We start from the raw sequence: 26763 nt of genomic DNA, 5'->3' as shown, positions 1-26763 counted from the left end.
ACATACAAACTCCGCACAGGAAGTCTGGAGCTGGATTTGAACCCACGACAGGTTCCCATGGCATGAACTGTGCCGCACAAGCGCTAACCACTGCGCCGCCGTGCTGCCTCAAGATATGATGGCCATTTTAAAATGTACTCATCACAGAAACATCACAATCATTATAAAACAAGATACCTGAAAACTATAAAGTCTGTATAATCACCCAAAAAGTGATTTAATGTAGTAAAAAGTGTGTGTGAGAGAAAGCAGAGGGAGAAGGAGGGTCAAGGTTGTAATTGATAGGAGACCTGGACGACGCCCCCGCTTTATTCCACTCATGAAATGATTCTTCACAAACATGGTCCATCATTACATTAACGACATCCCAGTGAATACAACCGTGTAAAATATTAACTCCAAAACACACGATAATGCGGACAGTTAAAAAAAGAAATCCGCTTAAAAGCATTTCTGCATCAGTTGACGTTTCACCATGATTCCTGTTAAGAAATAAACAGACTAGTGTGCTGATTTCCAATATGGCTGTTAGCCTCTGACGTTCTGATTGACACCACTCTCTGCCAATTTTTCATTTTCCGCGTCCCGCATTAGCCCAAGGGTGCCTGTATTGATAAAACAGACATCGCCTTCTTTAGCTCCAAATAACTTCAGCCAGTAGTGACTGATTCAAATTATGATTAACACATTGGTTATAATTATTTATGTGTATTTAAATTAATGCTAAAAGTACACTTGCATAAATGCAACTTGCAATCCATTTTCACATGCGATTATCACACATAAATGTGCACAATCAGTGATTGACTTCTGGGAAGAGAAGTGAAACACTTACAACTCTTTTACATTGTCAAAAAAATGGCCAAAGTGAAATACACAGTAGCAGAGTTGGTAGGGCTGTAAACTGGTCGTATCCAAATGGACACTTTTGGATAAGCTCTGACATACCTTCAGAAAAATGTATAAAGTGTGATGTTTACTTTTTCATATTGTGATCAAATTTGACTTGGGACCAGATAAGGCTTCATGCTATTGTCCAAGCTGTTTTCCAGCTAAGATGCTCAGGCTACAGTATTCTGCAGACATGGGATTGCAAAAAAAATCAGGCAAAAACAAAAACCTACTAATTATGTTTGTTCCAACTTACCGTATTTTCTGCACCATAAGGCGCACCGTGTTATAGGTCGCGCCCCGAAAAAAAAGTTCTTGGTCCTATATTTGACATACATAAGACGCACCGGATTATAAGGCGCTACAATGGGAACGTCGACAAAACAGTCAGATAGTTCAGTCAAACTTATTACCCCCTTAACATTCCGAAAGCTTGCAAAGAAGCAAATACGTGTCGTAGACACGTGCGGATGCGGTGTCCGTACGATGTCACTCAAATGCATCGTTCCAAATATCATTCGGAAGGTTAAAGTCTTGGGATTCAAGAAATGCCAACCATTCCTTAGTTTCTATTTTCTTTTTCGCTTGCAACTTTACTGTGCTTATGACAATAAACACTTGGAATTGAGTTTAATTTAAAAAAAGATCCATCACAGAAACATCGATATCACTCTGAAACAAGATACTGGGAAAATATATAGCCGGAGTAGCTCACCGAAGTCGTTGTGTTCAATAATAATGTGCAACCATGGTCCTCTTATATCTGTGAGTGTAGTAAATCTAGGAGAGTAAAATATTTACAAATACAGTACAGAAAAGTAAAATACTGTTTTCTCTATGCCGTCAACCCAACATGCTATCTTTTTCGGCCAATTGCAGGCTTTGTTTTGCCCCTTTAGCCTATGCCAGCCTGTAAATGATAAAAAGGATCCGCCCTCTTTACCTCCGAATAACTTTAGCCAATAGTAATCGATTCAACTGATGATTGACACATCTTTTTCGGCCAATTGCAGGCTTTGTTTTGCCGCTTTAGCCTATGCGAGCCTGTAAATGATAAAAAGGATCCGCCCCCTTTACCTCCGAATAACTTTAGCCAATAGTGATCGATTCAACTGATGATTAACACATCTTTTTCGGCCAATTGCAGGGTTCGTTTTGCCCCTTTAGCCTATGCGAGCCTGTAAATGATAAAAAGGATCCGCCCCCTTTACCTCCGAATAACTTTAGCCAATAGTGATCGATTCAACTGGTGATTGACACATCTTTTTCGGCCAATTGCAGGCTTTGTTTTGCCCCTTTAGCCTATGCGAGCCTTTAAATGATAAAAAGGATCCGCCCCCTTTACCTCCGAATAACTTTAGCCAATAGTGATCGATTCAAATGATGATTGACACATTGGTTAGCCAATAAAACGGCGGTAAATAAATCCCAGCATACACCGCGGACTACTTGGCGTTCGGGGGAAAATCTAGTCGGCGGCTGCTGCATTAGACTTCGCGACTTAATATTGATCCATAAATAAGGCGCACTTTATTTTAAGGCGCATGGTCAGCTTTTGAAAAAAATAAAGGCTTTTAGGTGCGCCTTATAGTGCGGAAAATACGGTACATTACTCATTATAAGTAGCACCTGGGACAAAACTTTAGTGTGTAACCTTTCAAAACAGACCAAAACCACCGTCCATATTCTCCAAACAGTTCAAGAACAGCATTACATTTAGTATGGGTACTTCTTGGATTAGGATTTTGGACAAATTTACAGGTTTGTTGGGGGTTAATGGTAATATAATTTTATTTCTAGACACATAAAACCGTTGCAAAAGAATTGGGGGAGGTTGAACACAAAAATAAAAGGTGGCGAGCAAAATAAAATGAGGGCACCAAACCTCCGTTACGTAGCAGCTCATTTCTGGAACCAGGCAATTAAAAAGCCGACTTTTGTTATGAGAACTTCCCCTCTGGCGATGACTGTCTGTCCATTTTTAATGAGGTCATAATGATGCGTCAGCTAAGGCCCAAAAGGTCACCCGGGCTGGGTTTAGAAAGACACTTTGGCGTGTTGTGAGAGCAGGGCAGGTAAAAGATTGCCCGAACATATTGCCAAAAACGATCAACTGGGGAGTCCATGTTAGCGATTTGGTTTGTTCCCTTTAAAACATGCTTTTGGATCCCTCCCCCCAATTTTTTTTTAAAAAGATCTGGCAGCGTACATCAGAAATAAAGCCTCGTTCTGCGAATACAAAACACACATCTGACAATTGAACATGAAATGTTTTGGCAGAAATGCCAGGTGCATGTGTAGCTTGCATATGCTTTTATTGACGAAAGCGCAGCCTACATGACACTGGAAAAGGGATGTCCGGGCCGAGACCAAAGCCTCCGTCTCTATCAGGTCATAAATGTTGTTGGCCGCGTTACTGAAAAATAATTAGTTAAAGTTACTAGTTGCTTCATTTAAAATGTAATTGAATTACCCCCGAGATCACTATCATAAAAAAAGCAGGCGTACTCAACAAAGGATGATAGTTATGAACAAAAACCATGAACAACTAACCCCAAAAAACAGGTCTTACTAAAGTGTCTAAACCACAAACAAAGAAACAAACCTGACATGGTAACAGCAGAAGAACAAAAGTGGTGAGGAATGGCAATGACCCGACAAAAAACGGAGTGCAAACATCATACATCAAGGGCTAGGATGATTAAGGACAGGTGTGTGGGGATCTAACACAGCTATGCCTAGTCCCAAACCTGATTGGGGCCCTCTGAGGGAAGGTACCAAACCAGATATTACACTCACATTAAAACCAATCTCCTAAAACTGCTTGAATAAGTCACATAATAGAAGTTGAAGAGAACACTTAACCGAGGCACTCCATATCAATTTTGTCTCTGGGCTTCAAACCACTCGAAGATTTCCTCCTTTTCTTGGTAATGTCCAAGACTTTTTTGTCTTTTTCTCCACGCATGGTATATTGCGAAAATAATTTTGCAAATAAAAAGACCAACAATCAAAACTCTTACGTATGTTCACTGCTCACATTTGCCCGATTGATTTCATTGTTCTTTGATAAGGCACGCCCGCCCTCCCCATATGCTGCCTACCATCAGCTACTGGTGACACACAACCAAATTTGTGCCCGTTTAAACTCTCCTGATCTCAGTATTTTATTTGAAAGTTGTAAACTTGGCTGATTTGCAAATATATACGGTAGAGAGAATATTGGAAAATCAGTGTCAGAAACCCTCTCGAGCAACACTGGTTATTACAGCCAAGAGTTAGTTAAGCAGTGATCTGGGAGGTAGGGTTCAGTACACTGGAATGAAAAAAACGCTAAGACAGAAGTGCTGGGCACGTGACATGAAGGTAATGGACTAGCACCGAGCCAAGGTTACGGTGTTTTTAAATAGTGAACAGAGAGAGGTGTGATTGCAGGGTAATCAGGACAAGTGACATCAGTTTTTGGGTAGAAATTAGCGCCAGTGAGTGAGTGACCAGATAAGGTAAGGCCAAACAAGAAAGAGCATGGGCAAGAGAGAGAGTAAAAACATACATATTATCTGGACTCAGTGCAGATTGTGACAATTAGTGGGGGGAACCACCCACTCGAGAAATACATAAGCATTACGTTGATAGTGGAATTGCTAGGCATATCTTCTGTCGTAAGCGAAGAAGGAACAGTCCAAAGTCAGAAGGCATTGTAATGTGTGACCTGCTTTTAAAAAGTAGCAGAATAGCGCACCATGTTGTAAATTCAGTTAAGTTACATTTTAGTAATCCTATAAAACTATCTGTTCTTTTTACCTGAACGCCTAAAAAGTTGCACCTAAAGTAAAACTGAAGCTGTACTTGACTCTTTTGGAGTATCAGCATAGGTTTGCTCTCTTTTTGAAGACAACACTTTCACAGTTTTCCCCTGCACGCCCAAAAAAAAAGAAAACGATTTTGTGTCGGGTCTATTTCTCTTTAAAAATCTGCCCGGAAAATTAATGTAGCAAGGTGGTGGGACGGAATAACACAACAGGATTACAGCCCAAAGCCTTTCTGAGCTCCACCTCTAATTTAACAATACTACAAAAAAATGAGCCTTTTACACTGGTTTTCCAAAGGAGAGGTCCAAAAGTGCCATTTGGGTAGACCCTTTGGAAAAGGGCTGCTATTCTGGAATGCTTCAACATAAAAAATTATCTTGAGCTCTAATGAAATATTTGTGTACAAGCCGATGTTTGACTTCAAGGCTCCACGTGCCTGCAAATATGGTTTCATCTTATGTTTGGTATTATTTGAATCTGTGTTCTAAATTTATATATAACATTCCTGGGAAATTGGGTATTCTTTGAAGTTGTTCCGTATAATGAATTTCCCTCTGCCATGTTGCTCCTTACCAATGAAGACAGTTTTTAAAACGTGTTAGAGTACTAAAAAGTAATTGCCTTTCAGGCACGTGTTTCTTTGTAACGCGTTACTCCAAACACTGGTCACAAACAGCCAGCTGGATTTAGATGGTCAAGCGCACGCGCTGCTTATATAAAGGCTGGCGAATGGCCACCCACACACAATGACAATCATGCCAACTTTGACCATGCCCCTCAAGATATAATGAGGGAGATTGGTTGGAATGCCACAGTCTGTGCATGACAATTTTAATCTAGTTTGTGTCTGTGTGTGTGTGTTCTGTGTATGCAGCAGAAGGTGCATAATACAGGATTTGTAGGGGTACTTGATATCCTTGAAAATGCTTGAATTTTAATGTTTTCAAGGGCTGAAAATTGCTATATTTTGAAATGTGCTTTGAAAGTCTTAGATGCTTAAATATCGGCATGAAAAGGGTGTATGACCTTCATATTACATAGTAGAATTATAATGACTAATAGATTGATTGACTACGATAATCAGAATATTTTCCAAATATTTCTATTCAATACTTTTTATCTTAGGACCACTGACGTGTGGTGATATTAGTGTCTTTTGCGACACAGTTGGATTTACAAATGAACTTATGTCTTATGGCTCATTATTTGATTGGTAGAGCAAAAAAGCAATATGAAAACCCTAGCACAGAAAAATATGTTACATGATCTTACCTTAACTCAAAAATGTAGCTTATGTGCTGCTCCTTTTTAACATAAGCACAAATAGATAAAAGAAAATTCCATCCAACGTAAAAAATAAAAAAAAAAAACTGAGAAAAACAATTACTGGATATATTGACTTGCTTGAGCATGCTAATACTATCACTAATACTATTGTTAGGGGATGAGGTGTGCACCAAATCATAACTCTTGGTCTCACCATCACTCTTTGCCATGAGGCAAGAGAATTGCATGCCTCATTCTTAAATTACATACTAATCGCATTAATGATAATTCCAATATAATTTAGAAATTCTACCATTTTGATAATTAAAATCCCAAAGTTGTGAACTCCAACACTGAATACGTATAACCATTTAATATAGTATTATTTCCACGATGACACTTGTTTTCTGTGTCAAGCAGAGGTTTCATATCTCTAGAAAAGTTTAAAGAATAATTCATTTATTGACAACACATTGATCCAAATAATTGCCAAATATTTTAATTTTTTACAGCCTTTTTTTAACTGCAAAATACTGGCTATTTTTCATCTTTAAAAAAAGAAAAAAAATTCTGCTGACTCAAAATCAAACATTATTTCAGATGTTGGAGCATGACTTCATTATTGCTCTAAGTTCGGTACATTTCATATAACATTGGTCATCTTTTACATCTTAATCTTTTTGGCAGGTTCTCATTAAAAGTGATTATTTTAGAAGGTAGATTTGCTTAATTTTGAAATATAATCATCAACATTTTTCCCTTTTTATGTCTTGCTATAGGCCAATTGAGTCCACTAATACTGTAACTGTGTTATTTATTAGTGTTGTATCTGATTAATTAATGAATTGCTTACTGATTACTCTGATATTTTTCAAAAAACAGTCATATGCATTAACTCAACATTTTGATCCTGTTTTTCTTCAATATCATGTTTTTTTCTTTTTACTTTTTACTTTTTCAAATGCATAATTAATTTAAGTTAAAAAAAGAAGAAAGAAAATAATACATAATATGTTGTATGCACAGAGTCCAAGCACTGTAATGTAAATTTATATATTCTGAGCCTGTGACTCAAGGCCTCCACCTCAGCAAAACAGATATTACATGAAACAATGTGGAGACTGACTGAATGAATTCATTGAGACATCATGTGGAAGCATTGAGAAGTAAATAGTTATTAAAATAATAATAATGTGATGATTGAAATATATAAAAATGTTTTCAAGGCCATACACTCCTGACTGCATACACAGTGACAAATTTTCATATTCTAACAGTCAATAAAGAACGTAAAAATGTAAGCAAGGTTATAGCAGGGACAAGAGAAGATGAAGTAATGTCTTTTCTGTGGCTTTCTCATGGCAAACATGCTGTTAAATCTTGGCATGTCTGATAAAATAGCATTGACATATGCCAAAACATTCCCCTCCACTTTTTATTAAAGGACCTAAAATCGAAGTCAAACGTGTGGCTTTTTTCTCACACACACCCACATTCACTCAAGAGTGACCAGGGCCACCTGCCCTCAGCCTCAGGCGCGGATGCTCAAATTTGGTCTCATCTTTTACTAAAAAAATAAATAAATGAAAAGGCACCGCACGACACACAGGCACGCACACACACACACTCACACACACACACACGCGCAAACCCCCCCACACACAAGTGTAGATTCACCTCCCCGCCATAACCTCAATATTTCAATCTCAGCTTTTTATTTTTATCTTTTAATTCAAGCCCTCCTTTACCTTTAGCAGCAATAAAGAAAATACAAGTCCTGCCGTCTTGAATGTCTTTGGAAACAATCCCAGTGTGCAGTGTGGGCATACTGTATATACAGTGTATATATATATATATATATATATGTATATATATATATATATATATATACATACCGTATTTTGCGCACTATAAGGTGCACCTAAAAGCCTTTATTTTTTTCAAAAGCTGACCATGCGCCTTATAATACAGTGCGCCTTATATATGCATAAATATTAAGTCGCAAAGTCTTGCAACTAAGGCAAGCAGCCGCCGACTAGATTTTTCCCCGAAGGCGAAGTAGTCCGCGGTGTATGCTGGGATTTATATACCGGTGTTTCATTTCCTTACCAATGTGTCAATCATCATTTGAATCAGTCACTATTGGCTAAAGTTATTCGGAGGTAAAGGGGGCGGATCCTTTTTATCATTTACAGGCTCGCATAGGCTAAAGGGGCGAAACAAAGCCTGCAATTGGCCAAAAAAGATGAACGTGAATCACACGTTCGGTTGCACTACGGCATAGAGAAAACATTTTTTACTATTCTGTATTTGTAAATATTTTACTCTCCTGGATTTACTGCACTCACGGTTGTAAGAAGACCATGGTTACGTATCATTATTGAACGTGATGGCTGCAAGAGAATTTATGTGAGCTATGCAGCTTTATATTTTGCCGGTATTTTGTTTTAGAACGATCTTGATGTTTCTGTAATGAGTCTATTTTTAAACTAAATTCAATTCAAAGTGTTTATTGTCATATGCACAGTAAAGAACCCCGTTTCCCTGCACAATAAAATTCTTACTTTGCTGTCCACACAGTTGCCAGCAAAAAATAAAATGGAAACTAAGAAATGTTTGGCATTTCTTGAATCCCAAGACTTTAACCTTCCGAATGATATTTGGAACGATGCATTTGAGTGATTGGTGACATCGTACAGACAGTTTGCGTACATGTCTGAGACACGTATTTGCTTCTTTGCAAGCTTTCGAAATGTTAAGGGGGTAATAAGTTTGACTGATTGATCTAACTGTTTTGTCGACGTTCCCATTGTAGCGCCTTATAATCCGGTGCGCCTTATGTATGGAAAATATAGGACCAAAAACTATTTTTGGGGGGTGCGCCCTATAACCTGGTGCGCCTTATGGTGCGGAAAATACGGTATATATATATATATATATATGTGTGTGTGTATATGTGTATTTTTTTCTTTTGAGAAAGTCGGGGCTTTTTTTCTTCGTCTGAGCAATAGCTAAGGCCTTTGGACTTTTCTTTCGCTCTCTCACGGTCAGCACATTCTTATTAGGCTTTTTTGTCACCCATCAATCCGTTAGATTTGCCCTTTGGTCTAACTGCTATGTCTTGTATTATATCATCAGCCCAGTGAAACTAATTCTTTCCCTCCAACCAGAATAAGATATGGGAATACTGGGTGATGGAATTGGTCAAAAGCAAGGTTAAACTGTCCGGAAAGAATATCTTGCCAATGTATAGGCAACTTAGGCTCCAAGTCTCCAAGTAATAACTTTTAAATAGTTATCCTGACATTTATTTTTACAATTTTTTTCCCTTATAAGTCTTTATTATAGGTTTATCCTGAAGTGTCATGGCTAATATCAATGTAAACAATGTTCATTACATTGCTTCGGATGTCAATAAAGCAAATTCTAATTCTAACTCCCTAATTCTAAAAAAAAAAACGTGTATTCATATTGCATTCCTTTACTCTTATTTTTGCACAATGTTGCTGCTAAATGTCACAGTTTTTTAATTCGTTATTCAGGGTTCGTTCAGGTATTTTAAATCTTTGAAAATGTTTGATATTTAATGCTGTGTTTTCAAGGATTGAAAAGTGTTAAAATTTTCAGTGAAGTGCTTGTGAATGTACATTTGAAAAATTGCTGGCATATTTCTCAACAAGTCTGCTTAAAAATGACGCCAACACTTCCTCCTTCAGCAGCTGGTATTAGTTTGTAGGGCATTGTCCTATAAAGTCCGCTATGTCCCATACGGGTCACGTCCAACAAGAAAGGTGCATATCACACTTAAACTGGGCACTATGAAACGTGTATTAGTGCACGGAGTATGTAACAATTAAGGACATTTAATATTACCAGTGTAAAATCTTAATGGAAGAACTTCCTGCAACAGAAAGTGTAAGTTGCATATTATTGTTATTTTTACCCGACAGCTATATGAGGAGAAATTCGTCTCAGAACAAATATATATTTGCGATTTTCTCAAGATCTAAAAATCATATGTCTTGATAAATGCACACCGAAAATGTAAATTACACATATATTTGTGGTTCTAAAAAATACATGATTCATGCTCTTTTCTTTTAATGGTACTCAATAAAAAGGAAAATTGGCTCGAAAAGTCATTGAAAAGTGCTTGATTTTGGCCATGAAAATGGTGTAAAAACCCTGATTTCTGATGCACTTTTGACTTAGGCCTTTCTACAAGTGCTACCTTGCTAATATTACCCATCTATCCTTATTTTTTTTTCATCTTATTTTTCTCATTTAAAGACGTTTATTGAATGTTTATCATGAAGTACCTCATCCAATCTTGTAAACATCTTTCACTCCTTTGTTATCAATGACAATAAAGGCAAATATTTTATATTACAATCCGAGATTGCAAGTTGTGATATGCATGGTGAGCAAAGAACAACAGTAAAGGTTGCTTCTTGTTAAAAGAAAAGGAGATTAAAATAACAATAACAGCCATTAAATGGTAGCATCTAATTTATCTTTTTATATCAAATGCCGTATCGTTATTCTAAAACCAATTTCATTTATTAACACAAACGTCACCACTTTCTTTTTTCACATTTAAATGCCCTACTTTTTACTAGGCTATCCATTACAAACCATCAAAGCACACAACTCCCTTTTTAATTCCCCCCGTCAACATCTCCTCTTCATACTTCTTTATCAGCTTTTATCAACATTTTATTTTCATTTCTCTCCCATAAACCCATTTATTGTGCTGGCCCCTTGTGCACTTTACCCGTCAACGTCCCATCCCGCCGTACAATGTCTTTGCCCTCTCGCCATTCTTTATGATTTGAAGGCTCATTTGTTAGGATGAGCTAAAGCACTTCCACTCTCTGCTCTCGCCTCCTCCTGTCCTTTTTTTGTGGGCTTTGGAAATATAATTTTCAATTTTTAATTTGATTCATTTAGATTTGATCATTAATCAGCACCGGGGAGAGTTAATTTGGCGGAAAATAGATGAGGTAGTTAGAGATGACTCTTTATGAAGTGACTGCCGGGCCCTTTTAAGTTGCAAGGGAAGAGGGCGGGGGGACAGGATAAAATGCTTTTACACAATACAGAACAAGTCAAGAATTTTTTGCCTGTGTGTTATTGAGTCACCTGAGAAACTTAATGCACGTACGTACGCATTGTATTTTATGTTTTACCTCCTGCTATGAAGAGTATCTTGACGCTTTGCTGAAACCGCTTTTCCACCGCCTCAAAACTCTTGGAACTTTGGTCTACCCAGTGTTCACTTCCTCGCTCTGCAACTCTCATGCTTGCAGTTTTAGGCGTGGATTTAGGCCAGTCCTCACAATGATTTTGTGAGATTTTTAAGTTCTGTGTCCTTCAACATTATCCAACTACTTTTTTTTGTTGCAGCTTGACTTGTTTTTCAAATTCTGTCAATTTTGATTTCTTTAGGACTTTTTTGTTTGTTTTGTTGAAATTTAGTTAATATTTGTTCACTTTGATTTAATCATTGAAATATAAGTACAGTAATCCCTTACTGTGCTGGGGTTTACCAAACACAGTTTCGCTATTTTCATAACCTTTCAATCCACTACACTTGCTCAGGAGGCACATGTTAGTCTTTGGCATTCCTCTGTGGCTCTCTGTCGCTTTTTCAAAAATTTTTGATGATGGAAAAATATATTGTTTCTGTAGGACAGAACCGGACAGTAAAAGCAGTTTTCTGTGACGTCCACAAGATGGGGCAAAATAGAATGTTAAGTAAGGTCGGTTGTGCATCAAAACATTATTTTTAAAATTGGAATTTGACTGTAGAGAAGTTATCTGTTAAAAGAATGCTTTATAATTTTATATATTTAACACAAACCCGAGCATGTAAATTAAGTTTGTTCTTGAGATATAAATAGATAATTAGTAAATGTTCCTACATTGCGGTTTGGGACATTTTTGAACACTACCCTTGCCTAAAAAGTGAGTGATTACTGTAAACTGATTTACTAAACTACAGCGACATTCAGCAAAACCTCAAAGCCTATAATCTAATTTTCATTGGATTTGACTCAAACCGATAATTGCCATTCATCAAAGTTCAACAAAAGAAAAGTCCTATTTTATAAACTCTTTTAATGGAGTAGATTTATATCAGGTGTAACGAACGAAGAGGAAAGACATTTTTTTCCTCCGCGTATTTTTTTTTATATCTGGGTTGTGAGATGGTCTAAATCAGGGGTGTCAAACTAATTTTTCACCAAGGGCCACCCAAGCATAATAGCTGCCTTCAAAGGGCCTGATTCAACTTACACATGCAACTAAATGAATATAAAATAAATGTCAACATGCCCTTAATTAAAATAACAGAATTTATCACTTTATTACTCATAAAAATAATAGTTAATTGAAAAAAAATAGCTACACACACATGTGTAGAATTATTTTATACAAACAAACTATTACAAAGTCTTCTTGCTCATTTTTTGGGATTAATTTCTCAATATCACACATTGGCATTAATATGGAAGCACCGCCGTTTTTTGGTACAGAGCCGTCTTGTAGTCAACAAGCATTGTGGGAAATTTAGTTTTTGGTCCAAGCACTCTTTTGATCTGTTTATTTTTTTAGACGCTTAAACATTTCAATTCTCCTGGCCATGCAAAATAATGTGGCGGGCCACTTTTGGCCCACGGGCCATGAGTTTGACATGGGTGATCTAGATAGAAGAGGGGCGGAGCATGATAAAAACGGAACCTAACCCAAAGAGGTAGTGGAAAATTCCTACTCCACTTCATGAGAGTAAACTGAAATGTAAATTCTTTTGGAGAAATGATTATATTGGTCGCAGCTGGTATTTTTTTTTTTTAAATGAAAGTTGCCTCCAAATTTTCTGCATTGAGCCCTCATAGGAAAAGTTTGAAAAGCCCAAACCTTTAAAGCATTTTACGAGTATCTACCAGGTTGACCTTTTAAGGTTCAAAACAAAAACGTAGCTTTAACTTAAAAATAACTTTATTCTCCGGGATTCTGTGCCGTGGCTTCATATACAATAGTACAATAAAATGTTTCCTCTTTCATTTCTATTTCATTTTTAATCCATATCAACGTTTTACAAAATGTCTTGTTATTTTTTTTGCTCGCAAATAGTAAGCAACTAAGCAGACACTGTAGGTTGCCAAATTTTCTCATGATAGGACGGTCTTCTTCGCACGTCTGCTGCAATGAATACAGATACAGTAAACACACTAACAGGTAGTTTTCACATAAATATAATAATATGTTGTCTTATTAAATGATTCTGTTTCTATTTTCTATCTCTCACACACTCTCTTTTTGCCAACAATCCACTAATTCACAATCCTTTTGTGCATGTTAGTGGATTTGTTTTTAAAAAGATAGCAAGTGCAGCTTTTACAGAGATTAGTTTTGCTTGTTAAGATAAGAAAGTAATCTTCACTGGATTATCCTTAAAATGCCTTTAGTCTTCATTGCGCTTCCTCACTATTTTATACACACACTTGACGCTACACAAAGCACAGTGTCTTAATTAAACAAATTGCGTGCTGGAGTCTTTAAAAAAATAATCACGTCTGTTTTTGTAATCTTAATTCTGTGACTCTTTAGCTGTGTAAATGGTTGTTTATGTAAACTGATAACTTTCACAACAATGGCATAAAACAAGGAATTTTTTTTAGCAGTGGTTGGGAACCTTTTTGCCCCAAAAAGCATTACCGTAATAGCAAAATAGTTTCTTGGTTTTTTGAGAGAGAGAGAGAGAGAGAGAGAGAGAGAGCATCCTACCATTTATTTTAAGTCAATATTGAGCTAAACCGCCAAACACGCTTTCCAAGCAAAAGCTAATTTTTCACGGTGTTACGTTTGATGATTTGATAACATTTATAAAATAAAAATAATGCCAGAGCCTATGTCCCAAATCAACAAATATACCACTTTAAACTTGTCCCCCTCCTGCAATTACTTAAAATTGTTGAGGCTCATTTTGACCCTTGAATACTTTAATGGTTTCCAACAATGTGCAAGCAGAGTTATTTTGTAAAAATGTAAAAAAATGTTTTGCAAATGAGGACACTGACATAATTACCTTTGGTGCAGAAGGCGCTGGGCATAAAAAAATGCACTGTGTGCATAGCTTCACCTACCCCGAGCCCTTACACAATCAAATCGTTTTGTGTGTTTGGCTGGTGTTTCTTGTTTATTGCAGTTTTTTGTGGGTTTTTATCATTTAGTGTCTCAACAGTGAACCTAAATTGTTTTTAAATGAGCTTTCATTTAAAGGATTTCTTAGCGATATACAGCTAAAACTGGGTCTGTCGGTGTGACACCTCGAATGTATACTTTAGTGGTAAGTATGCCCTTTATATACCAGACCAAACCGATATTAGTACTAACACTACGTCAACTATGTGCGCAATATACTCGACTCTTATCAGATTTGTCATGAGTTAGATTTTATCTCTGAGCCATTTGTACTCATGAAAAGAGCCATGTATGGCTTGCAAGTCATTGGTTCTTGAACCCTGTTGTATAAGTGTATTGGTATTGTTTTAAGGAAATGCAGCGGTTTTTTTTTTTAAATACAAATTGGCAAAATTTACATTTTAAAACATTTGGCAAAATTTACATTGTTTTGCCAAATGTTTACTGATTTTTGTTAGAATTAATGATTCAAAAAACCCTTGTATACCATATCTTAAAAAAAAAAATCAGCAAAAAATGTTGTTAATCCAATTGTATTATCCTAAATGGTCTGCTTTTTGCCACATCACACCTATGCCTGCCTTATCCATCTTTAAGTGGTAACCACGATAACATCCAATGCCCTGAGAGACGAACCTAATTAAATTAGGGCTCTTTTGTGCCAATTAATTAAGGTGACGGAGGATGAGAAGGCGAAAAAGCAATTGGCCTCGGAAACAGTAGTGTGGGAATGAGCCTGTTTGACGAAAATGCATTGAGTTACTTTGGTCTCGGTTACATTGATTTCTGTATGATTTTTTTTTTTTAGTATTATTCCTTGATTAATTTCCTTCTGCAATCAAATTACATGCTTTACTTTAGGACTCTTTTTTTGTGGTTTCTTGTCTTGTCTTGACTTATCTTGACTTTTCTTGGAATAAACAAAGGAAGAACATCAAATCAACAGTTTTGGCCCAAACTGAACAGGAAGTAACCTAAAGTTATAATAAATGCTATACGGATAACACCAAAAAAATAGGGCGTTCCAAATCAACAGGAATTGGCACCGGAGTACCTTGAAATCAATAAAAAACTTGATAAAAAGTCTCAAAGTAAATAATTTGAACAGAAAGTGACTTGAACTTATAATGTTAAACTTATACTCCAGGGGTGGCGAACAAGTTTGAGACAAAGAGCCGAAATGTTTAACTGTGAGAGTCAAAGAGCCACACCACGCACTGACCTGCCATGACAGACAGACACACACAATTAAAAACATATTATTTGCCATAACACACTCTTCTCCTTACAATACAAAAATTGTTCTTGTGTTGATTTCAGGGAAAGTGTCCACCCTTAATACACACACACAAAAAAAAACTTGACATGAAACAAGGCAAAGAGCCAGAGTATATAGAAAATATGGTGAGGCAAAGAGCCGCATTCTTTGTGGCCAAGAACCGCATGCAGCCCTAGAGCCACGTGTTCGCCACCCCTGCTATACTCAATACCCCCAAACCGATATAGTATAGTTAGTGATAAAAAAACATTACCCTTGTGTCAAAGTTTTAAATTTTTCTCATTTCAGGGGACATCAAACTGTGCACCAATTGGTCAGTAACTAATAAGAATGATACAAATGCATATCATATGAAGACCCGTGTTTTTCAACCCACGAGTGTGCCGTGAGATCTTGTCTAGTCTGTCGCAGGAAATTGTCCAATTTATGAGGTTCCCAACCACTGCTGTATATTAGTCACTGTCTCTGCTTCCACATGTGTAAACAAGCGTTACTGGTCTACCTACTGAAAATAGATCAGTAAAATGTTTTAAAATAATCAAGGTAAATTCAAGTACTTTCATAAACAATAAAGTTCTAATAGAATAAATCCCAAAAAATAAATTGAGCACAAGTCACACATGTAAGCCCCTAGTACTTTTTTACAGGCTCTCTAGGCAGAAAAACAAGCAAGCCCAGGGGTTGGCAACCCGAAATGTTGAAAGGGCCATATTGGAACAAAACAAAAGTTTTTTTTTGTCAGGAGCCGCAAATTAAAAGTATTATATTAACCTTATAATGAACGAATGAATGATCACAAAATGACCAAGTTGGATGCAGCACATGGAGAGTGTGGAGAATGATGTACCATGTGAATACTCTATTATACCTCCTCATGTTTAACTTTGTTGCAATATTAATGAATTACGGAATGTTTCATTGTTTTGATCAAAATAAATAAATGCAATTAAGAAATCCAATTTTTGATTTCACTTTTATTTTGAGGTTTGGAAAAAACACAACAAAAAGGTGCATAATGTGCTTCTTATTTGGGCGACAAAAACAGTCCAATGAATAGAAATATGCATTTATAAAAAGGGGGTGCCGGGCTTGGGCTTGAAACCGGGCTCTCACACAGGGGACACGGAAGAAAACAAACGAAGGAGGAATGCGCGTCCTTACTTAAGTAAAGGGTTCAATTAAGCCTAATGTAGTGGAGTAAGAGTACTATATTTTCTTCTTTACATATCTACTCAAGTAAAAGTACAGTGAATTCAAAATACTCCCAAAGTACAAAATATCCCAAAACTTGCACCAGTAAATGTAACGGTGTGAATGTAATTCGTTCCTAACCACCTCTGTGTAAAAGTGATCAAAACTGGTGAAACGACAGATTTAGGTCATCAGGTGACCGTGACTGACTCAGACTTGGTTGTGATTGTGTGGCTTCCAGGCGTTCGTCTGGACAGGGTTCGCGGAGGACGACAGAAGTATAAACGCCGGATAGATGCTGACAACAGTCCTTATCTGAACCCTCAGCTGGCTCTGCCTGCCAAGAAGCCATGTAAGCACACACACAATACAAAATGCATGAATTATGTGTTTGGATTTTATGGGTAAGAATCCTCCTGCTTGCATGAGTGAAATGTTTTCGAATAATAAGTTGATGCTTTGCTCACGAAGACAACAGTTGGACCGATAAAAACAAGGCTACACACTCCTTTACACAAAAACACACGCTCAAATAAATGGACACAGGGAACATGGTGAGAAGCCCATCTGTTTGGGACTTAGTTTATTTCCTTGTTTCAACAGCTACCAGTTTAGGGTCATAACATTTTATTCGTGTCATATTTTACTCCAAAGATATTAATTTAGCTCTGGCCAGATTTGCCGTTTTTTTTTTACTGTCAAGTCCGCTCCCAGCCAAAACCCGATGATTGGAAAATGAACGAGAGCAAACGGGAGTGAGAGTGAAGGATGGGAGGTGAACCTAAATAATTGACAGGCAGATGAGGAGGAGAAGGCGCGTTAGGTAGAGGGACCAGCCAAAACTTTAATCCGGATTAAATCCAATCTGGCAACCGCATCAAACTAGAGTTAGCTCTCTGGCTAACCGTCTGGTCACACACATTCACACACGGAGTGCAGATTGAGCAGTGTTTTTCACCTTGCTCCCCAAAGCCCTATTTGGCTTAATCTGGAGCATATTCTGATTTAGTTCAATATGCTGAATGGCAGCACAACAGTTTAGGATGACTTCTGCACCACTAACCGTAAAAATGACAGAGTTGTGGACACATTATTGTTTGCACATATACAAAAACTTTGGGAAAGATCACCCACCAATGTCAACTAATCTCGGACCTATGTTTATTATTTCATTTTATTGAGATTTTGTTTGGATATTTCTGGGCAACTATTTTCAAACTGCAATCATTATTTATTATTGGTCAGTAAATGCAATAAATAAAATTGAAAATGCATATTTACAATAAAGTGCTACTTAATAAGTCACCATTTATGAAATAATCCACTGCAGTTCAGTGATGAAACAACATTACATAATGATAGCTTAAGTTTATATCGTATATATGAAACCGCTATTTTAAAGGGTGCGCCTTATAATCCAGTGCGCCTTCTAGTTCAGAACATTGGATAGGGATGTCTGATACCATATTTTTCAGACCTTTACAAATAACCAAATCTTGACTAGTTATCAAAACCAAGACCACATACCAGTAGTAAGTAAAATCCCCTTCCATCTGGGAAAAAAAAGAGACACATATTTTTAAATAGACACCTTTAAATAAAAAACCAGCTCCGCAGTCCCACAAAACATTCAAGCAGATAACAAACATAATTGCCCCTGCCATTTTTGTGTAGCCCAAGTCACAGTACCTGTATTGATTTTGTGGGAATAAGAAGATAGCTCAGTCTTTGGAAATGGGCCTCTATTGATTCTAATTAGGGAAACATTAAATAAGATTTACTTAACGATACAGTTGTTTGTCTGTGTGACTGTGTGCCCGTCCATTGTTATAACCCGCCCGCCAAGCTTGATGCAAAAACAATTGTGTTTGCATAAACAGATATTTCTACATAATTACATTTGTTTATTGCCATTGGCTCTTCTTTTCAAAGATAGTTCGCCAGTAGAGTAATTTGTGATCTTGATAATCATGTGTTGCGTATTGGCCATTGAGATCTCATCTCCTCATGTGACTTTGACCGCCGTTTACTGTTATCTCTTTCTCATATGTGTGTACCGTATTTTCCGCACTAAAGGGCGCACCGGGTTATAGGGCGCACCCCCAAAAAATAGTTTTTGGTCCTATATCTTCCATAGATAAGGCGCACCGGATTATAAGGCGCTACAATGGGAACGGCGACAAAACAGTCAGATAGTTCAGTCAAACTTATTACCCCCTTAACATTCCGAAAGCTTGCAAAGAAGCAAATACGTGTCGTAGACACGTGCGGATGCGGTGTCCGTACGATGTCACTCAAATCCATCGTTCCAAATATCATTCGGAAGGTTAAAGTCTTGGGATTCAAGAAATGCCAACCATTCCTTAGTTTCTATTTTCTTTTTCGCTCGCAACTTTACTGTGCATATGACAATAAACACTTGAACACAATTGAGTTTAATTTAAAAAGAGACCCATCACAGAAACATCGATATCACTCTGAAACAAGATACTGGGAAAATATATAGCCGGAGTAGCTCACCGAAGTCGTTGTGTTCAATAATAATGTGCAACCATGGTCCTCTTATATCCGTGAGTGTAGTAAATCCAGGAGAGTAAAATATTTACAAATACGGTACAGAAAAGTAAAATACTGTTTCCTCTATGCCGTCAACCCGACATGCTATTCACATTCATCTTTTTCGGCCAATTGCAGGCTTTGTTTTGCCCCTTTAGCCTATGCCAGCCTGTAAATGATAAAAAGGATCCGCCCCCTTTACCTCCGAATAATTTTAGCCAATAGTGATGGATTCAAATGATGATTGACACATTGGTTAGCCAATGAAACGCCGGTATATAAATCCCAGCATACACCGCGGACTACTTGGCGTTCGGGGAAAATCTAGTCGGCGGCTGCTTTCATTAGTTGCAAGACTTTGCGACTTAATATTGATCCACATATAAGGCGCACTGTATTATAAGGCGCATGGTCAGCTTTTGAAAAAAATTAAGACTTTTAGGTGCGCCTTATAGTGCGGAAAATACGGTATTTATGAGCTGCTTTAAAGTGGGAAGCGAGACAAAATTGGGCGTGTGTCTTCATAATGATGCTCTTGGCATTAAATATTAAATACTTAAATTAAACTGTTATTGTAGGAGTAGTTGTGCAGTTAAAAATAAAAAATCTCAACCCGCTTTAAAGCTTAACAGCTTCGACAGCTCACATTTTTATTCACTTGAAATCATCAGTCAATTTATTTGGGATCGGTCTTAAAATTAATAATTTGTTAACACTAAATGAGGCTGTTCTACAGAGACTTGACCAATCCCTTAAATAATGTAACTCGGTTTCATTCCCACCTGAGATAAAAACAGCGTTGTTGTATTTTCCTTTCCTGCTTTGATTCCAGATGCTCTGTTTTTCACTCAGTTGGCATAATTGAAACTCATTAGTGTATTTTATACTGTCTATAAAAATGGCTTGAGCAAATAATGAGTGTTTTGCCTGAACATTTCATGGCTAATCAGACACTCCTGCAATCATAGATGGAATTATTAGAATGTGTGATTTGCATGTAAAATTTCGATGATTGCCCATGTTAATGTTTGAGTTAAGATAACCATGATATTCTTTTGAGGTTACTGCAAAATGACTTCTTTCATGATCTTGATAATAGTGAAAAAATAAATATTTCAAAAACCAATATATTCACTCTCTCTTTGTTTCTGTGTTTTTCTCCTTGTCTGGTGGTCATGTCAGTTGCCTTTGGCTGCCTTGCAGATAACAAAATCGTCTCTCACTTGCTGGTGGCCGAGCCAGAAAAGATCTATGCTATGCCAGACCCGACAGTCCCAGACAGCGACATCAAGGCCCTGACCACGTTGTGTGACCTTGCCGACAGAGAGCTGGTGGTCAACATCGGCTGGGCCAAGCACATCCCAGGTGGGAGAAGTAGGATAGCCATTCGTGCATGCTGTGACAACACACACACAGACACGGCTTATACATACTATTCACAGCAAAAGCATTCGTGCAGCTTGCACTTGGGTTTGCACTTACAACATGACATTTCACCCTAATCCCGGTTTGAACTCTTGACACTTCCAACATGGCAACCTAATGGCCTTGCAACATTGATTTCCACTCAGGGAAATATGAACTTTTCAAACATCAATGCAGTCACTTTTGCACCAATTTTCTTGATGGATGGATGGATGGATTAATTGGTTCGGTATGGATAGATATAAAATAGTTGTATGGATTTAGTTAGTTCAGTATGAATGGATGGATGGATGCATGGATGGATGAATTGGTTCAGTGTGGATAGATGGAAAAATTGATTAATGATGGGTCAATTAATTGGCTCAGTAAAGATGGATGGATGGGTAGATGAATGGATGGATTCATTTGTTCATTATCGATGGAAGGATGGATGGATTAATTGGTTCAGTATGGTTATATGGGAAAGAGGATGGAAGGGTCAAATAGTTGGTTTAGTATGAATGGATGGATGAATGGATAGATGGATGAATGAACGGATGGATTAATGGGTTTGGTATGGATAGATGATAAAGTAGATAGATGGATGGGTCAATTAGTTGGTTCTGTATGGATGGATGGATGGATGGGTTCAGTAGGTATGCCTGGATTAGTGGCTCAATGTGTCTTTTAGTGCAGGAATGAACAAACAAATGATGGATGGACAATGATCTTCTAACTCTACCCGCTCTAAGTAGACAGGTAAGAATGTTAGTGAGTTCTTGTGACTAGAGATAAAGAAACATTGAACATATATATTGCTATAGCTGTAACAAAACACCTAACACACGCATTGATTAGGCCAGATGAATTGTATAGATTATATGAATGTGTTTTGAAAAAAAGGAAAGAATCACAATACTATTCACAGTATTTTGCACTGTAATGATGATACACGAATCAGAATAAATACTCATCCTACTAAATCAATGATGAGCAGTCAATGGTATTCTCTAGAAGGCTCCTGGAAAAGTATGCATTATTTTTATCAATAAATGTGAAAACGGAAGGAAATGAATGGAGAGGCTAAACATGCTCGTATTGATCTTGGTGCAGGCAGTCAGCAGACATGCACTTCATTGATCCACGGGCCACATTTAGCCAGGGAAAAGTTATTTGTGCAGTCCAAAACTTGAAGTTTTCACTCTTCTGCTGTTTGCGCTCATCATAGCCTTTTTTGTCTTATATAAATGATGAGAGTAACATGGTAATCTTCAGGGTAAAGTGTGCATGCGTGGCTGTGCACACTAAGAACGATTGCTTGGTGGCAAAGGGATGGCGTGATTAGAAGAGCGAGAAAGGCAATCCACAGCTCTGTTTACAACACTGAACACTGATCTAATACTTGCACGCACGATACACACACACACTTCTAAAGGTATCCACCTTGGAGTGGAAAGGATCGTAAGGGCCAAACACTGGCTTTAAACATTTATCCTCTTTTATATGCAACGTATGGCTCGCCAGCCAGGTGCGTCTCTTCTGATGAATACATCTGACTCGGAGATAAAATTCACGTTTTTAACACATTTAGGCCAGAAATGCAACACAGTGTTTCTACAACTGGTGGCATTAGTGCTGTAGCACTTTTTCTACCTTTAACCCTCTTATTACCTTGGACAGTGTCCCCAGTTTTGCAAGCGCTATCTAAATTAGCGTATCCGATATTTTAGAAAAAAATCAAATTGTATCAAAGCAGTTCTCTAAAACACCCACAAAGTGGCCGCAACTTCCCACATTCTATCTTACGGGCCCCACATGTGGCAACAGACCCAACACTGGCAAGAAATGACACAGACAGAGCATAAGTAATGCATTTTGCAAAGCATTTATTGTTATCTGTAACCAATAAAAAAACATTTGAATCATTTGAACATTACTTTAGTAGTTTTGATTGTCAAAGGGGAAATAGATTGTGTCATGTAAGATGTGGGTGTTTGTCTCCAGGAATTACTTTACCATCTAGCACACAAGCCTATAAAACACCTTGTCAAGGTGAAAAATAGAATGACAGTGTATGGACAACTGAGAGAGCAAGACTCAAAAACTTTTATGTATTTATAACAGTTCATATTTTCAGTTTATGTTGTCTTACAATGTGTTCAAGTTCAGTTCCAGTCTTTACTTCTTTACAATCCTGAAAAATGCAAGCTTTTTTTTTTTCGGGGGGGCTAATTTCAAACATGTATTACATTGGAGTTATGGTAAGTATTGCCTGACATCAAAAGTAAGGGTTGTTCTGAAAAAGGGCTCAAAAGTAATCGCTCATAACATGATTTATGAATCGTTCATGGCCAAAATAACCCCAAAAAATCCAAGCGGCCTGTATGACCCTTGTTCAATAAGTGTTAAAGCTGGTTAGAAGAAATGTCATTAGGATGTTTTCCGTGTCTCCTAGCCAAATTAGATGCATCAGAAAATGTATGCGAGTGTGACGCCTACCATTTACCATGTCCTTGATATTCTTTCAAGCGTATTGTTAGGGGAAAGTTTGAAGAATTACCAATAGTCAACTATACGTTTTAGGAGATTAAAGACAAATAATTGTTGATTGAAGATTCACGTCCATAAAACAAAATGATGGACAAATGAAGGTCACTCGATTCCCAATGTAAGAACTGTGACCCCATTGGGTAGCTGAAGGTGAATACAGTAATCCCTTGTTATAATGCGGTTTCATAAATTCATTGTGCATTGGTTTCTGCATTGTTATTGACCAAACCATCTACTCACTTTTGACGATGTATTAGTTTCTTGAGAAAAAAAAAACAAACACGTTTATGCAATATTTTCACTGTTAAACGGATGCTTGAGTGTGCTATAAGTAAAGAGAGATTATCTAATTGTATGATTTTGCCCATCACAGGTTCATTTTGAGGCCTATTTGTGTGCTATCTGGTTATCCGTATCCTTGATTGCAGTATTTAGTGACATTTTTAGGAGAGAACTTTAATGGCACCACGTTTTGAAACCATTATTAGCGAAAAGATTTTACGTCAAAATTAACATAAACAATCTTCAGTAACTGCAGGAGGGACACATATTTTAAGTGGGATATTTGCTGATATGGGACGCAGGCATTATTATTTTGTCATATATTTTATGATATCAAATGCAACATAGTGAAAGAAAATGCAATGAAGAATTAGCTTTTTTTCTGGAGATCAGTATTGGCGGCTTTGTTTAGAAGGACGGTGTGTATTATTTAGCAACTCCTAGTGACAGAAAAACATAATTCACCAAACAACATTGATTTTAATAATAAGCACAAGTAAATCACTATCATATAAACATGCGTGTTTTAAAATACTTGTAGGTTTAGACATTTACTTTTATTATGAGCCTTGCCATCTTGATGCAACAGGTACCGGAAAAGCCAAAAACCTTACAAAATTCTGGGCAAAAAAATTCAACAGAATTAACACTACTGCAGGGGTGTCAAACATATTTTAACTGGGGGCCACATGCTAGAAAAAAAATCTCACTGGGGCTCGACTAGTAGATTTAATAAAAAAAGAGAAGGAGAAAAAGAGAGAATGAGAGAAAAAGTAAGAGACAGGAATATAAAAAGAGAGAGATGAAGGGAGACAGAGTAAAAGGGAGAAAGAGAATAAGGGATAACACAATATAGAGGGAAAGAGAGTAGGAAAAATAGAAATGGGAGAGAGAGAAATAAAGAGAGCACAGTAGAGAGAGCACAATAGATAGAGAGAAGACAAAAAAATAAAGAAAGAAAGAAAAAAGAAAGAAATGGAAAAGGAGAAAAATAGATAAAGAAAGAAAGTGAGAAATGCAGAGACAAAGAGAAAGAGTTAAAGCGATATGACAAAAGAAAAAATAATGTGTCAAGTGGAAAGAGAGAGAGCAAAGAGAGAGAAAAAGAGTGAGAGAGGGAGAAAGAGAGATAGAAAATGACAAAGACAGAGAAAAAACGAGAGAGAAAGATAAATGAGAGAGTAAAGGAAAGAAGGTGAGAAAGAGAGAAAAAGTGAGATTAATAAAAAAAGAAAAAAGTGGGAGAAAAAGAGTAAAAGATTAAGAAAGAGAGAAAAAAAAATTGAGAAAGAGAGAGAGTTAGGCAGGGAAAGAGAAAGAGCGAGAGAGAAGGAGAGAGAGGGGGAGAGAAAAAAATAAGAGGAAAGGGAAGAGAGAGAGAGAGAGAGAGAGAGAGAGAGAGAGAGAGAGGGAGACACCGTGAAATACAGCTCCAGTTGCTGCGCGAGTGGCACTAAGGGTTGGGGCTGCGTGACCACCCCTGGCATGGTGGCACAAATGCCTCTGTGCTACTGTATTCTATTCATTCATTCACCTGTACAGTGAGGTTCTTGCAAACCTTTACACATACATACATTCACAAACGAAGGCACATCTTTTCCTGTTATGCTACAGTAATTTTTTAATCAAATTGATGGAGAGAGACAAAGAGAAAAAAGACAGAGGCAGAGCGAGGAGAGGTGAAGCCAATTTATGCTTCATGATATGGTTGCGCTGCGCTGCTCACGCACGCACAGCGACACGCACAAACCCGAGCTAAGAACGGTGGTAACAACGTGTCAAGGCGAGCGCCAGACAGCTAATTTGAAGTCATTAGATGCCTGCCGTACTGGCAACAATTTGTTACGTTCACACATGCACAAAAGGCCGCACACAACAACACGGCGGGCGCGCATGCTGAGTTAAGAGCCGTCTGCAGATAGCGAGGAGGCTAAATTGTAAACTAATTTAAACATCACTCAGCGTTAGAGAGGCTGCCTGCAAGACAGGCCCCCGGATAACAACGCCGGGCGGCGTACGTACACGCGTGTGCGCAAAACCAGAGTCGCGCTCTGTACGATGGCGACAAAAAGCACGCACGCACACATCACTTTGAGTGCTTCTTTTATTCCAAGGTTTGCCTCGTATTCCAGCTCTCATTTCCATACTGATATGGCCTATACGCAAACATTTGATATGTCATTAGAGGAGGAGAATGAGGTTTCGGCTAGTGTGTGTCTCTTGATATTCCAGAAAGAATAAAAAAGCATTCACGAGTGCATGAGGAGGGAAACCTAATGGGTGCACGGAGAAAAAAATGGTGTTGAGGATTTACATACTTGCACGCAAATGCAGTATCATCCGGACAAACAATCGAAGCTTATTATCTGTGCTTGGGATTCCCTTGTTTGGGGATCTTTTGAGTGTGTATGTGTGTGTTTGTTTTTACTCAATTGCATGAATAACAATTACAATGACTTAAAATGTGTTGCAATGTAAGTTGTATTCTCATTATTTAAAGTACAGAGGCCCATCTACACAGAATAATAAATTGTTCCCAAATCAAGCTCGATTTTTGAATTTCTCGAATCTCTAACCAATTTTCCCCATAAGAAATAACTGAAAACCAATTCATCAATTCCCGGCCTCCCAAAATCATCAAAATCAGGGGTGTCAAACTTATTTTAGCTTGAGAGGGGCCACACGGTAAAAAAAACATTATCTTGGGGCCGGACTAGTAGATTAGAGAGAAAGAAAGAAAGAAAGAGGAAAAAATAAGAAACACTGGTTACTATTATGTGTTAATCAGGTATAAGAAATAAACGTGTACGATGCAGCTTTTGGGTTTTAAGTCTAAACTGCATACAGAAAATCCTCGGTTATCACGGTTAATGGGGACCAGAACTCCCTGCAAATTCTGAAAATCCGCGATGTAGTGACACACCGTCATAAAAGCCCCCAAGGGTTGAACTTACCTCGAGAGCCTTACAGACTAGGACTATACTGCCGTATCAAAAAAACTACTATAGAACGCAGTTGGATAAATGGTCTTTATTGTCATCATGCAGAAGTACAATGAAATTCAAGGGCTTTTCCTTTCAGTGTAATAAGGCCATTTAGAGAGTGGCTGGCCAGCTGCACTTGCTGCATTTGGTATCTTCGAGTTGAACCATGTCTCAATGATGACTAAAATACAACCATCTTAAATGTGGTGGTTACCTGCAAGTTGAAGCTCCTGGTCATCCATCTAAAGTGTAATGGATTTGGCGTTTGTGAGATACAGGCCCAGTAATGATAGATTATGAAAGTTGTTACCTAGTCATCCGCAGAAGGTTGTACCTGCAGCAC

General features: G+C 37.6%; 1 protein-coding gene across 3 annotated transcripts in view; it reads left to right on the top strand.

Annotated features, from left to right (window-relative positions):
• esrrga (estrogen-related receptor gamma a) overlaps positions 1–26763 on the top strand; it is a 136976-nt gene that overhangs the window by 55895 nt on the left and 54318 nt on the right. For 2 of the 3 annotated variants that reach the window (XM_088334773.1, XM_088334775.1), the window contains exons 5-6: positions 16886–16996; positions 20383–20565. In XM_088334773.1, the coding sequence (XP_088190899.1) occupies positions 16886–16996; positions 20383–20565 (294 nt within the window). The remainder of the gene's footprint in view (positions 1–16885; positions 16997–20382; positions 20566–26763) is intronic. The other variant, XM_088334774.1, reaches the window with a different exon arrangement.

This window comes from Urocampus carinirostris, chromosome 4 (genome assembly GCF_059441175.1).
Source record: "Urocampus carinirostris isolate Australia breed hairy pipefish chromosome 4, RoL_Ucar_1.0, whole genome shotgun sequence".
Lineage (NCBI taxonomy): Eukaryota > Metazoa > Chordata > Actinopteri > Syngnathiformes > Syngnathidae > Urocampus > Urocampus carinirostris.
Note: the sequence above shows the minus strand (reverse complement) of the source record. Positions and strands in the feature narration are given on the sequence as shown.